The 13,819-nt window shown below is 39.5% G+C and overlaps 1 protein-coding gene across 3 annotated transcripts in view; it reads left to right on the top strand.

The window, feature by feature from the left end:
• csmd3a (CUB and Sushi multiple domains 3a) overlaps positions 1 to 13,819 on the top strand; it is a 245,184-nt gene that overhangs the window by 122,958 nt on the left and 108,407 nt on the right. For all 3 annotated transcript variants that reach the window (XM_083529477.1, XM_083529478.1, XM_083529479.1), the window contains 3 exons: positions 203 to 390; positions 5,137 to 5,331; positions 12,352 to 12,468. In XM_083529477.1, the coding sequence (XP_083385603.1) occupies positions 203 to 390; positions 5,137 to 5,331; positions 12,352 to 12,468 (500 nt within the window). The remainder of the gene's footprint in view (positions 1 to 202; positions 391 to 5,136; positions 5,332 to 12,351; positions 12,469 to 13,819) is intronic.

Genomic DNA, 13,819 nt, shown 5'->3' on the forward strand with positions numbered 1-13,819 from the left:
AAACCACTGGTAGATAGTGCTCTCTAAAAACCCTATTAGAGGCTAAATCTTTTGGTGCATTGAAGCGTTTCTTGCTTCCTGTCCTCCAATTACAATATTTTCACGATTAATCCAATCTTGGAGAAATATCGGTAAAGCAGGTGCAAAAAATCATGTTTAACGCCTGTCAAAGTTCTTCCTGAGTCTTTGCTTTCCATTTTAGCTTCAGCATTGAGCCCAATTACGACTTCCTGTACATTTATGATGGACCGCACACCAACAGCCATCTGATTGGGACGTTTCAAGACAGCAAGCTGCCGGAGAAGATAGAGAGCAGCTCGAACATCATGCACATAGCCTTTCGCAGTGATGGTTCAGTGAGCTACACCGGCTTCCATCTGGAGTACAAGGGTAAAGACAGCAGCACCTAACGCACATACACATGAATAAAAAATACAAACTGAAAAAAAAAATGGAATAAACTAGATTTAAAAATACATTTTAAGTCAACAGTCACTTGGATTAGTATCCCGTGAATGTTCCTCTGGTATATTCTACATGTCAGACATCTTCTTTGGGTTTTTTTTCACCTTGCAAAATATGCTGGTAGAACCTAAAAAATTATAATATTCCAGCTTGCTTGTTGTAACAGTGCCTCTGGAACCTTCTGAGTCTTTGCTGCTTTAGACATATTTGTTGAGGTCTTAGTGTTTATAGTACTTCTAGTAGTTTGAGGTTCAAGGTGAAAACCCGTCTCTAAATTTGAAGGCTGCCTCTATTTGATGGATTCCTCTTTCCATATATGAAGACCTTGTTTGCACCATTAAGAACTGTCCACCATCCTAAAGATCACATACCGGGCATAGAAGCGTTGGTACTGTAGGGTTTTGTGCATAGTCAATTTTTGTGACCCATATTTTCTTGAATAAGAAACATTGTAGTTTGAACTCAATATTCTTTCAAATGCTTCTTTGCATTGCCCCGTTCTATCAATGCATTGGACGTTAGATAATCTTGTTTGTGATTGGCTTCATCTTTTTGAAGGTATGTTTAAACCAGTTCAAATACCACATCCCCAGAGAACCTGGGTTTGATCCTGAGCCTGGGTTGCTCTCTGTCTGGAGTTCCTAATGTTCATGGAATGCTAGTGTGGTTAGAAACGGGCAAGGAGATATAAATCTCAAACTAGTTTCCAATGAAAGGAACATCTTTAGAAATTAAAGTGCTATAAGAAAAATAAAATAAAAAAAAACACTACACTACACTCCATGATTTGAGTCTGTGAGTTCTTCACTTTCGCAGCAAAAAAAATCTCCTGTTATAATATAATTTATGATAACGAGAGAAATCACAAATGCAACCTTTAACGGCATTTTGCTTTTGGCTTTTATATGAGAATTATCTCATTCATACCACTGAGCAACTGACAGTTAAGTGCCTTGCTCAAGCAGTCGCAGTGTGGGTAGTGCTTGGATTAGAACTCACGACCTTCTGATCAGAAGAACATCTGAACCACTGAGTTAACCCCTTCCCCCTTCTCTAGATCTTTGACCAACTCTTCTCTGACAAAATTATCCGCATTGCTGGTGCCTCTAACCACATTCTCTTCAGAAAATCTGAAAAAGCGGTGCTGTTTCTCAGTAAGCCTTCAATCACTATTCTAAATATACCGCAATACCATTTATCTCTTCAGGTTGCCCTGGTTATTTGTCTCACATGCAGAGGAGATGAAGACAATCACTCCATTAAGCTCAAGGCTTCTGAGAAAAAACTCTTAGTAGCAAGTGTTAAAAACGAGATCTTGAGGGAAAAAAAAACCCAAGCAATATTGAGTCCAAGTTATAATGTTTTCTGTTCAAGTACAGAGTGAGACACCATGTGATATTGTGAGATTCATATGGGTTGCAATCTGTGAAAAAATCTGGACCTACTTTACTACTGCAGCGAGTCGACAAAAAGGGCTTCATGACCAGCATATGAATGATCTCTCGGTTGGCGTATATGCTGTAATAAAAGACTGTTAATGGAACATGGATTTTTTTTTTTTAAAAGGTGAACACTTTTGATTTTGCACTCAGGCCTCTGGACAACACACTGGTTTGTTCTTGTGGAACCTGGCACTGGAGGTGCTAATTGGCAAATTTCTTCAAATGCCTTGTTTTCAAAGATTTCAAGTATTCTACTGAAAGCTACAGACACACAAAGCTAACTGGTCATTTTACCAACTGGCGCTTCGTCTGCCAAGTCCGTCAGATCACACATCCCATAATAAGACCATCACAGAGTACAAGTACCTGTGATTAAAGCAGCAGAAGTCTTTCCAATGTTTTTTTACAAGGGCTTCGAGCCAAGACTCGGTTTGGCATGAAATGTCCATAATAATTCAGGAGCTGTATAAAAAAAAAGAAAAGACCACTTCTGTTTGATTCTTTTGGCTGCAGCACTTCACGACCTGCTCTTTTTCTCATACGAAGTGAAGGCCTGTCACAGGCGCCCTCGCATGTTTGCAAGATATACTTTTATTATGTGGGACACATTTCAGTCTTTGACAGGCTGCTGAGTGCCTCGCTTAAATTTTTCAGAGTTTCTCATTCAGCTGCATTTCTGGTCAGAGGCCTGAAGTTGCTCAGAGTCACCAAGGTCAACTTTCCTGAACTTTTCCCTCGATATACGTACGTGTTGCATAGAAATTTTTTGTAGGCTTTTGTAGCCTGGATTGTTCCACTGCTCCCTGTTTAATCGATTTTGTTATCATTAAATATACCAAGATACACTTTATGACTATATATTTAGTGGAATTACATTCCAATGTGCTTGTTGGATTCATATTGAAATGTTATAAGAATCTCCACACCTCTGGAAAGGCTGGTTGGGGTCAGATCTCTGTGCAGGACATTGCAGGTCTTCCATACCATTTTTCCCAAGTTTCTAAGAACATGCAGAAATCACTGTGCGAACAAGAGACAATGGCAAAATTCAACATTGAATGTCCATGATCTTCGGGGCTCAATAAAACAGTCATGAATCTGCAGTGTAAACCGCTGCATGGGCTCATTAACACCTCCAGAAATCACTGTCTGTGAACACAGTTTACACAAATGCAGGTTAAATCCTTATCATGCTAAGGAAAGGCCATGTGTGAACATGATCCAGAAATGCTGTTATTCTCTTTGGGACAAAGCTCATTTAAAATGTACTGAGGCTAAGTGGAAAACTGTTTGGTGTCAAACGAAATCAAAATTTTAATTTCTCTTTAAAAAAACATGGACACCACGTCTTCCAGACTAAAGAGGAGACGGACCATCTGGCATGTTATCAGCACTCAGTTCAAAAAGGGAATTAGTGCTCTATCAATGCTAAACTGTACGTACAGGTTTTGGAGTCTGTCTTTGGACTTCTTAGTTTCCACGAGATATTTACATTTTTTAACCTTTTTGGCAAAGAACCACACGATTGGTCTGAAGGTGTGAAGTCCACAAACTTCTATATAAGTTGGTCCAGTAGGTGGATTTGTACAACTATTTGGCCAACAATCAGGTTAACTACCAGGTTTCAATGTCCATTTTTTTTTTTTTTACCTTTTTATAGTGTAGTAGACTGGTCTTACTTTGTTCATGAATCCTGCAATTTTCATGAAAAGATGACATTTGTATTATTATGGGCTGACCACCATCCTAGATCAATCACATGCTGGTCATGGAGGGATTTTTCTAAACTGTTTTTGATCTCTGCAGTGTGTCCAGAAATGTCAGGTTTCACTCTGACCCTCTCTTTTGTGGGTCCAGGTCTTTGTTTAATTTATCATTCAAACCACAAGGGATTGCTCATGCTTTGTTTTTCCTAAGGAGTGCTGTGGGACACCAAATGGGTTCTCTCCAGGTTGGCTTTTCATTCTTGTTCTTTAGGATTTACCCTTTGCAGTTTGTTTAGAATTGTGGGTGCCTTCTACTGTAGAATTAAAAAGATCTCACATAATTTGCTGCAAAAAAAAAAAAAACGTTGGGACACTGTGGAAAATGTCTTATTCAGAGAAGGCATTGGATATTTTAGCAAGATAATGCTAACTGCATCTATTACAATGGCACGACTTAGTAGTAGAAGAGTATACTTGCTGAACTGGCCTGTCTACACTCTAAACCTTTCACCATTTGAAAAAATCTGGTGCATCATAAAGTGAAAAACACAACAAAGAACACCCAGAACTGTTAATCAGCTTGAATCCTGTATCAGACCCATATGGGTCAGCATTCCTCTCCCAAAACTTCAGCAACTTTTTTGAGTTTGGGTTGCTGGATCAGGTTCCCTGTACTTGGTCGACATGTGTTTGAAGGCTGATTTCATAATAAACATCTTCTGATTTGTGTTTTTCTTACTATTTCCTTCTTAATTTCCTTGCCAGGATTTTGCCCTCATAGTTACAACCCTTAGTGTGTATTTTTCACTAGACATGTGAAAATAACCTCCTGCTCAACCAGCTGTATTGGTTTAATCTCAGCTTTCTTGATGTAACTCCTTTTGCTACTCTGTGAGATTATCCCTCTTTGACTGTCCCACCTTCCTTTGTCATTTTATATTGTATAAATCCACTCTCAGCTCCTGTGTGAATCCTACAGGCTTGCGCTGATGAGCCGGAGTGTGAACTTCATCGAGGGAATCTTTTGGGAGGTGGAGAGAAAAGGCAATTACCGCACTGTTGCATGCAAACACAGATTCTCCAGCGTCTTCTTTTTTCTCTCTTCTGGCGAGCAGCTCCTTTATTCTTCCTCTAATGAGCCGCTGGCTGGGATGGATTGCAGCACTCATTATACTCCAGCTATGGGCACTTGGTCCTGGCTCCACCCCCCCAGGCCATCGCTATTTTTTGGGGATTTGAACTCCTCTTTATGTGCTTAAAAACTTACTGTTTAGTTTGCTCGTCCCGTTTCTTACAGCACTACGGCATTGTTGTGTAATTTACCAAAATATATAACGCTTTTTTTTGTTTATTTAACATTTATGGAAGGAGTCATCAAATTTATAGCATTCAATTTGCTTACATTTTTATTGTTTAGTTTTAATCCAGAATGTTATTGATGATGAACGGTGGATTATTTTATATATTTATTAATTCATTAACTGTTATTCATTACAGAGTACCTCTGTTTTTTCCCCCACCAGCTAAGCTGAGAGAGGCTTGCTTTGACCCAGGCAGTGTGATGAACGGTACTCGACTGGGCAGTGACTATAAACTGGGCTCCAGTTTGACCTTCCACTGCGAACCAGGCTACCAGCTGCAGGGCTACTCCACTCTCACCTGCGTGATGGGCAACACCAACCGACCCGAGTGGAACCGAGCGCTGCCCAGCTGTCAAGGTGGTGATGATTCCTCAATACTACCCACTAGTGCATGAAGTACACAAACCACGTAAAGTAAAGATCCACTGTGTAAAACGTGACTCCAGTAAAAGTCAAAGTGTCCCTTTAAACTTTCACTTAAGTTAAAGTACAAAGATTTTTGCCTTCAAATGTAGTTAAGTATCCAAAATACTATGATTTATTATAACTATAATTTTCCTATTATCATTTTTATCACAAGATTCTTTACCTAATTAACTTAGTTGATGTAAAAAGACTCGAATGTGACTCTCAGCACACTGATCTATTAATAGATTGATATTAATACAATTATCATTAACCAAAACCCAACTTAAAAATAACTCAAATAAAGCCGCGTGCGAGTTCGAGTCTGGAGCTTCTTCATCATTTATTCCTCTCTAAATGTTCTGTTTGCTGTTGAACTGATGCTGAGCTGTATGTTGGTGATCAGTAGATACACCAAGCGCTAATTTAAAAAAGTGTAAAACAGTGCACGATCGACCCTGATTGGTGGATCGCTGCGTGTTTGACCAGTTTTTATCCTTTATAAATAAAAGGAAATGACTGATTTTGTGAAATATTAGTTAAAAACTTCCTTAAACCACATTAGTACAATATTCAAAAATTAGCACTCACTTATCCATCAATCAGATCCAGATTTTCTGTAGCACAATATCTCAAGACCAAGTGGTTCAATGTTTGTTGGATTAATACCCAGTTATTTCTTTAACCAACAGATTTGATTTTGGAATTAAGCCAAACTGGGTCAAAGACAAACCAAGGTCAAATTGTCCTTCTGTTTTACAGTATTTACACATTCATATTCAGGATCTCGAGGCACGTTTGCCAGGAATCTAATATTTTTTACCATCCACCTGTCCCTCGGTCCGTCTGTCTGTCCATCTGTTCCAAAAGAGACAAGGTTATACCAAAGCTTTTAAATAGCTGCTTTTCTTTTTCAGAGGTTTTCCAAGTGTAGAACAAGAAGCACCAGACTTGTTAGCGGCAGAGGCATCGCCATTGATGAGTTCGACGCCAAGTTTAATCTTTCTTCATGCAGCGCAATGCTTTTGATCATTCAGATCGAATTGGCGTGCGCCTAATATCCACTTTATCTTGATTTCTGCCTGAAACCTAATCGCGTTCCCATTCCTCGTCGTCTTATTCTGCTCCAGATGGTTTCCCTAAACGCGACATGCACAGTATCTCTGCAGCACGCTTGAAATTCTCTGCTATTGACACGCAATTGACAGCCATAAGAGCACCACTTTCATTTCCACGTACCATATGCTACAAGATATCCATCCAGGTTGGATATTTTTCCTTCACAGGGGTCTTATGCAATGAGGTTACATCAGGACCGAACACGATCAAAATTCCATTAGGGTGAAAACGGAATTATAAGTTCTGGAGTAGGAATCCAATCTCCGTGTGAGAAATTGAAGGTATACAGTAAAATTCATCAGAGTTTGCAGTAATGGCTTAGCGTTTCAGCCCTGCGGACCCCCTGCCTTGTGCCCATTAGTGTTTTGCCTGATCCAACACACCTGATTCAACTTGCCAGCTCACTAACAAGTCCATCAGGGCTTTAAATGATTTTTTTCGAGCGGAAAAATATATTAAACTTGGCAGTGTCCAAAATTCAGTATTTTCATAAATCTTCAAAGGGACACTCGGGTTTGTTTTCCCAATTTAAACTGATATTTCACACCACGCGGAGCTTCTTCCCTTTTTATTTAACATGTAGGAAATATAATTACTTGTCAAAAAAATGTAGGAATTGATTTATGGACTTTCCTTCTTTATATATGTGCACATATTTTATTAGCAGAGCCAATTTTCTTGTCAGGAACTCGCCTTAGCATGATCAGGAACTATCCTTAGCATTATCAGGAACTTGCCCCCAGAATTATCGGGACTTTTCCTTAGCAATATCAGGAACTATCCTTAGCATTACCAGGAACTAGCCCTAGCATTATCAAGAACTAGCATTAGCATTATCAGGAACGATCCTTAGCATTATCAGGAACTATCCATAGCATTATCAAGAACTAGCCCTAGCATTATCAGGAACTATCCTCAGTGTTGTCAGGAACTAGCCTTAGCATTATCAGGAACTGGCCTTAGCATTATCAGGAACTATTCTTAGCAATATCACAAACTAGCTTTAGCATTATCAAGAACTAGCCCTAGCATTATCAGGACTTATTCTTAGCAATATCAGGAACTATCCTTAGCATTATGATGCTAGTCTAGTCATGTCTAATGCTAGCATATTTCTGCATACTCCTGCATATTTTTGCATACATCTGCATTCTTTTTGTGTTGGTATAAGCGATTGTTTCAATTCATTTCCTATTTCCACTCATGCCTTGTGATAGTTTAATGTTTTGTGATCACAAAGTAAATTGTTCATTTCGTTACCATTACTGAGTCGTTTGTTCTTTGTTTCATAGATTTCTAGGTGCTTCCAGATTTGTTTGTGACCTTTGCCCTGCTTATGTTTAGGATTTTGGGTTACGATTCGGACCTGAGGGTTCATTTCATAAAACGTCATAACCGTCATTTTATTCTCTTCTATGTATTCTCTTCATAGTCATCTAAATACATGTTGCTTTGACGTCTTTAAACAGAACGAACAAACATAGTTAATGCAAGATGCACACTGTTACTCACCAGGGTTTTAAATCCACTCACTATATCTTTCTGTGAAAATACTGTTACACTATAATAACCTTCATTTTTCTTTGATGTTCCCAGTAAGTTGCTTCCACATCCTATACAGTTGTGTACCTCCATGTCCAATCATACACATCTGGGGAGGTCAGGTGTCACAATACTCTTTGTCCATATGGTGTGTATGGAAATATTAAGTATTTTTTCGGATTTGAACCTTAAACCATAAGTCTGTACACTCAGGCTTTGTAGTCATTCACCTCACGCTGATTATTATCCGATCATCTTACTTTGCTCGGCGACCGTGGACTGCGGGTCCCCTCGCAGTCGCTGCACATATTTCATTACTGAGCCAATCCTCTCTACACCGGAGCCCTGATTAATAATGAATGTAGCTGTGCGTATGTGCGGCTCCCAGGTGAGAGCCTGTAACATCTGCGCAGTGTTCTGTATAACCGCCAAGGACAAACATGCGCTGTTTACCTTCTCCTACCTCTTGTTGAATGAACCCAGCGGGTGGGAAGGGGTTTCTGCCCTTCGTCTTATTACTCATACAGGCAATTTTTTTTGGTTTTGTTTTTTTTACTCACCGGGCTGAAGAACCACGACACCGTGGAAGGACGATTTCCAACTGCAAGAATCCAATCTATCTTTGTTTATGCTAATGTTACATTTGTGGATGAGGAATACTGAAGGGAAATGACCGACAATTGAAAAAAATGGGGGAGGGGGGGTGTTTTGTCTTGGGGGTATACATATGGCTGATATTGATGATTGGATTGATAGAAAATGAATATTGAATAGATTCATTATGAGAAATAGAAATGATGTAGCATGTGCAACTCCTTTGAGGAGTCTTTAAAGTATCTTGTTTGATATAAAGATACTTTCATTATTCAACCAGGAATTGTTTTGTTTTCAAATCTCTGCCACATCAAGCTGCCACTAATGGGCCCCTGAGTGAGGCTCTTAACCCCATAGCTGCTCAGTTGTATATATATCCAGCCATCTTATCTTATCTTATCCATATATATAAATATATAAATAAATAAACCTGACACATTCACAGCCACGTCCCAGGGTAATCTCTGACCTTGCTTTACATTCCTAAGATCGTTGTTGGTATCCCATCACTTTTCTTCACCAATTTCATCCAAGAGCAATATAATTGGATTCGGTTTGTTTGACTTCAGACTAATGAACGTTCGCACACACAAAACCCATCCATAACCCAAACCCTGACCTCTGTCACATTTCTTACAACTCAGATCAATAAAATTATAATGAAAGAGCAAGACGAGGGCTTGTCGGTTTCTGGTTTCAAGTCGTATTTTTTGGCTATGTATCATATCGTGGGAGGCAGTCAGTATCAGGGAAGTGGTAGCTCAGCGGTTGAGGCTCTGGGTTATTCATCAGAAGGTTTGCGGTTCAAGCACCGGTATGGCAATGCTGGCATTCTTTGGGGCCCTTGAGTGTGCTTCAGGGGGAATTTTTTCATTGCTGACCCGGCGCTCCGAAACATCTTTGCGATATGCGAAGAAAGAATTTCGCTGTGCTGTAATGTACATGTGACAAGTTTCAAGCGCTTTTCTTTTTCTTTTCTACATGACCCGGTACAAACAATGCAACTGCATTTCCGCAGATATAACGTTTTTTTTAATGCATTTTTTAACACCTTTTCGAGAATTGGCATAACATCTCTTTTTTTTTTTTTTTTGATCATCAGCCTTCCCTGGCCTTTCTCGAGTATATAGTAATTGTGAGCCATCGGTGTTGTTGAAAGTCCTCTTAATGATTATTTATTCCAGTTTCATACTCCTGCTATGTGATACACACATTCAGCTCGCTTCACACAGCTTCGCTTCTGTGGTTAATCGACATAACTGGTCATTTTTGGGGCATCATTTAGCCAGGAACAAACAACTGACTAAATATTGCATGGGCGGGGGGGGGGGGGGGGGGTTGGGGGGGGGTTCGGAGTGGAATAGAAAAATGTGCTTGAACAGCGATCCAAATCGATGTCTATTGACGTCTTAGACCTCGATTCAACTTAGACGAAGCGTGTTTCAATGCAGTGAGTGTATTTTTCTGTGAAAAGTAAATAATGTCATGTAGTTAAAATTTGTTTACATCCTCGTGTATAGTATACGTGTATGAAGGCTCACAATTGTACTTGACTTGACGGATCAGCGAGCTTAAAATTTTCACTTTGCTTGAACTTTCTTTTGGCTTCTCCCATTAGGGGTCACCACAGCAGACCACCTGCATGTTTGATTTGGCACATGTTTTTATGTTGGATGCCCTTCCTAACGCAACCCTCCCCATTTATCCGGGCTTGGGACCTGCACTAAGGCTTGTGCAACCCTAATGACTGGGGTTGGTTTCTTGACCGGGGATCGAACCCGGGCTGCATCCTAACCACTAGACCACCAGGGAACTTTCACTTTGCTTGAACTATGAGGCCAAAACCTGTTCCAGCATGACACTACCCCTGTACGTGAAACCACCTCCATGAAAATATGGTTTCAATTAAATGAAGTGCAAGATCTCCTGCTTTAGAACTCCATTCCTCTTGAACTTCTTAGAGATTAATGTGAATGCTAACTGCACCCTAGACCTCCTTAACTCACCTCCATCAGTACCTGACTTTACTGACACCCTTGTGGCTGATTTGTTTACAAAATCTGGTGAAACATCTTCCCAGAAGAATGGAGGTTATTATAACGAGAAATGGGGACTAAATGTAGAATGGGATGACCAATCTTCTAGTCAGGTTAAAAGTGTTTCCTCAGCTTATAATTATATCAAGCTTTTTCTTGCTTGCCTTATAAATCCATCACAAGTTCAATCAATCAAAAATGATTATTTTTCCAGACATTCTCGAATATGAAATGTTTGGATATTGTATTAGCGGTGATTATTTCTGAGCTGTCTTTTCGATACGATCACACCGGCGTGTCTGTAGTCACAGACAGACAGTTGATATACGACTGTACACTGTTAACAAGGCCTTCCATAATTCAGCTCCTCTCACAAACAAGTCGAGCTGGACCATGTGGCCTTGAGTGATTAATGACCATGCTGGCTTTTAGGAGCTGTCAGACGGCCGCGTCTCATTTATTTATGTCTCATGTTGACTTTTGTAAAACGCAATTCAAGTGCAAAGTTCCTCTAAACGTACGTTGGTCAAGAAGGAACTGGGGTATTTTTTTTTTGGGGGGGGGGGGTGTTTGGGGGCTTGGGGGTTTCGAAGTATTTAAAAGTGTATTATTTTTTTTCTATTTACTTTGGATTTTATTTTTATTTGCGCTTTTCTGTGCTGTACAGCTGATTCCATGATTTAAATGAGTGGGTTTTAGAAAGTGATTAGAAGTTGATAGAATTATCTAAGTGTGGTTCCTCCATCTGGTTTTATTTTTCTCTTTACTTTTGTAGATCTTCTACTAGAAATTCTAGGTTCCATTGTCAAAGTCTTTGTGATGATAAAACACTGTTCTTTTCAAAGCCTATCATTTGCCGTGATGCGTTTAGGCTCGTACTCATTACCGCCACAGCACTACTGAGTTCTCAAATCTAAACGACCTGAACTCCATGTCATTCTGTTGGAAAGCTGGGTTCGGAGCGCACAGTCAGCCATGATTAGGGTTGCAAAATGCCATGAAATTTACAAAATTGCAGGTTAGCTTAAATGTAGTCGGAAAGAAATATCTTGCAGGATAATCTTGGATAAAACAATCAAATTTAATTGGGTTAAAAAAAAAAATTCCATCTTGTGCTGTGTGTAAACTATTAAACTATTGTGCAACAAAATGATAATAATTAAATAAAAAAATGGCATTAAAAAAATATTTAATTTTCTGGAATTTTTCTACGCCTTTGCAACCCCAGCCATGATACAACCCCCCTGAAGTAAGCTAAGGGCGTTGCTCAAGGGCCCAGAGGTGGCATCTTAGCAATATGGGGCCTTGAACTGATCACCAACCCACAGCCTTAACCACTGAGCTACCACTTCCCTTTTTTAAATAGAACTGATCGAGATACTTTACAGCGTAACAAAAAACACAAAGTCATGTTGTTGTAGCTCCGTGTCTAAGGGTCTGGGTTACTAATCAGAAGGTCGGGGATTCAAACCCCGGTATCGCCAAAGTGTCACTCTTGGGGCACTTGGGCAAGGCCTTTAACCCTCTATTCTCCAGGGGCTGCTGTATCATGGGTTATGAGAAGAAAGAATTTAAAGCACCTTTCTATTTATGCACACAAGAATTAAACAAGGAATTCATATAATTGAGCTCATATTTGATATTGTGCATGAATAATAAATAATATTTTTTATGCCCACAGCACCTTGTGGAAGCAGGTCAACGGGGTCAGAGGGCACCGTGCTTTCACCCAACTACCCTCGCAACTACACCAAAGGCCAGACGTGCCTGTATGAGATCTCGGTGTCAGGCGAGTTCGGTAAGCCTCCTCACTGCATTACTGTTTCTGATTCATGAGAGCGGATAAGCATAGACGTGGCAGAAGCTCACAGCCGTGGCCTGGTAACCCAGACCTCCATCATTCACATGAGCAGACAGCGTAATTCTCTTTATTTCACACTCTGAAGAATTCACATTTACTGGGATCGAGTGAAGCGTCTTTGTGAAGCTACGTACAAAAGAAAGAGCGAATAAATCATTAGAAAACTTTCAACTATTTAAGTTTGTTTGATGATGAACAAAAAAACTAAACAAGAATTGCTAAAGGAGGCAAAGCGTCTGGATCCAGTGGGTGTAGATAGATAGAACTTTAAATGTTATACTCTTAATCCCTTTAAAATTGTAATTTAATTTATACTAATATCAAATGTTGAGAAAAAAGATGTTGGAATATATTAAATATGTCCAAATAAGTGAAAGCGATGAATATGTTTCAGCTGCAACAAGTTATTTAACTAATGCATTGAGGAGCTTCTCATTTCTTAGACAACCATGATGGAAGACATCTATCTGTGGTCCTAGAAAAGCTCTGTTGCAGAAGGTCAAATTGTCAGCCTGTGTCATGCAAAGAAAATGACTAAGGAGATCCTGAAATTACTAAAATTGTGGTAAAAGTCTTTATTAAACCCTGGAAGGATAGTGGTGAATTGTCATCTACAAGGAAGGAATGTGAAAATCTAATCATAAAAATAAAACAAAAGCACTTGCAGCTATGTTTAATAGTGAAAAAAAGCTTTTTTTTTTAGAAGCACAGTGCGAAAAAAAAACTCAAGGGATTGGGATTAAACAGCTGTTTAACCTAAAGACAACCATTTATCAGAGATTCTAACTGGTCAAAAAGGCATTTAGTTTGCTCTGGTGCAATGAGAAAAGGCTAATGTTGTCTAAGGAGTTTAGATCTACCCTGTCCCAGAGTGATGGAATCATCAAGGAAATACGAAAGGAGCCTGTGGGGGCAGTGTTATGATCCGAGGCTGCTTCAGTTGGTCAATGACCAGATTCACTGAATGACCAGATTTTATCTATCAGTAGATTTTTTTTCCTCCCTGATGACACAGGAATACATCAAGATGGCAGGTTTGATCAGCCTCAAAATGTGAAAGAGTGGTTCAGGAAGCATGAGATGACATTTTCACACATGGATTGGCCACCACAGAGTTCAGAGCTTAATCCCATTGGGAATCTTTGGAATATGGTAAAGATTTTACACAGATTTTAGAATATGTTTTCCATCAGCAATCCAAACTCTCAGTGAGAAATGAAGAAGCTCTGGACGGAAATTGAATTAGCTCATCGGAATGATGACATTCGTGCTGTAATCAAAGCTAAAG

Source organism: Silurus aristotelis, assembly GCF_946808225.1.
Source record: "Silurus aristotelis genome assembly, chromosome: 25".
Lineage (NCBI taxonomy): Eukaryota > Metazoa > Chordata > Actinopteri > Siluriformes > Siluridae > Silurus > Silurus aristotelis.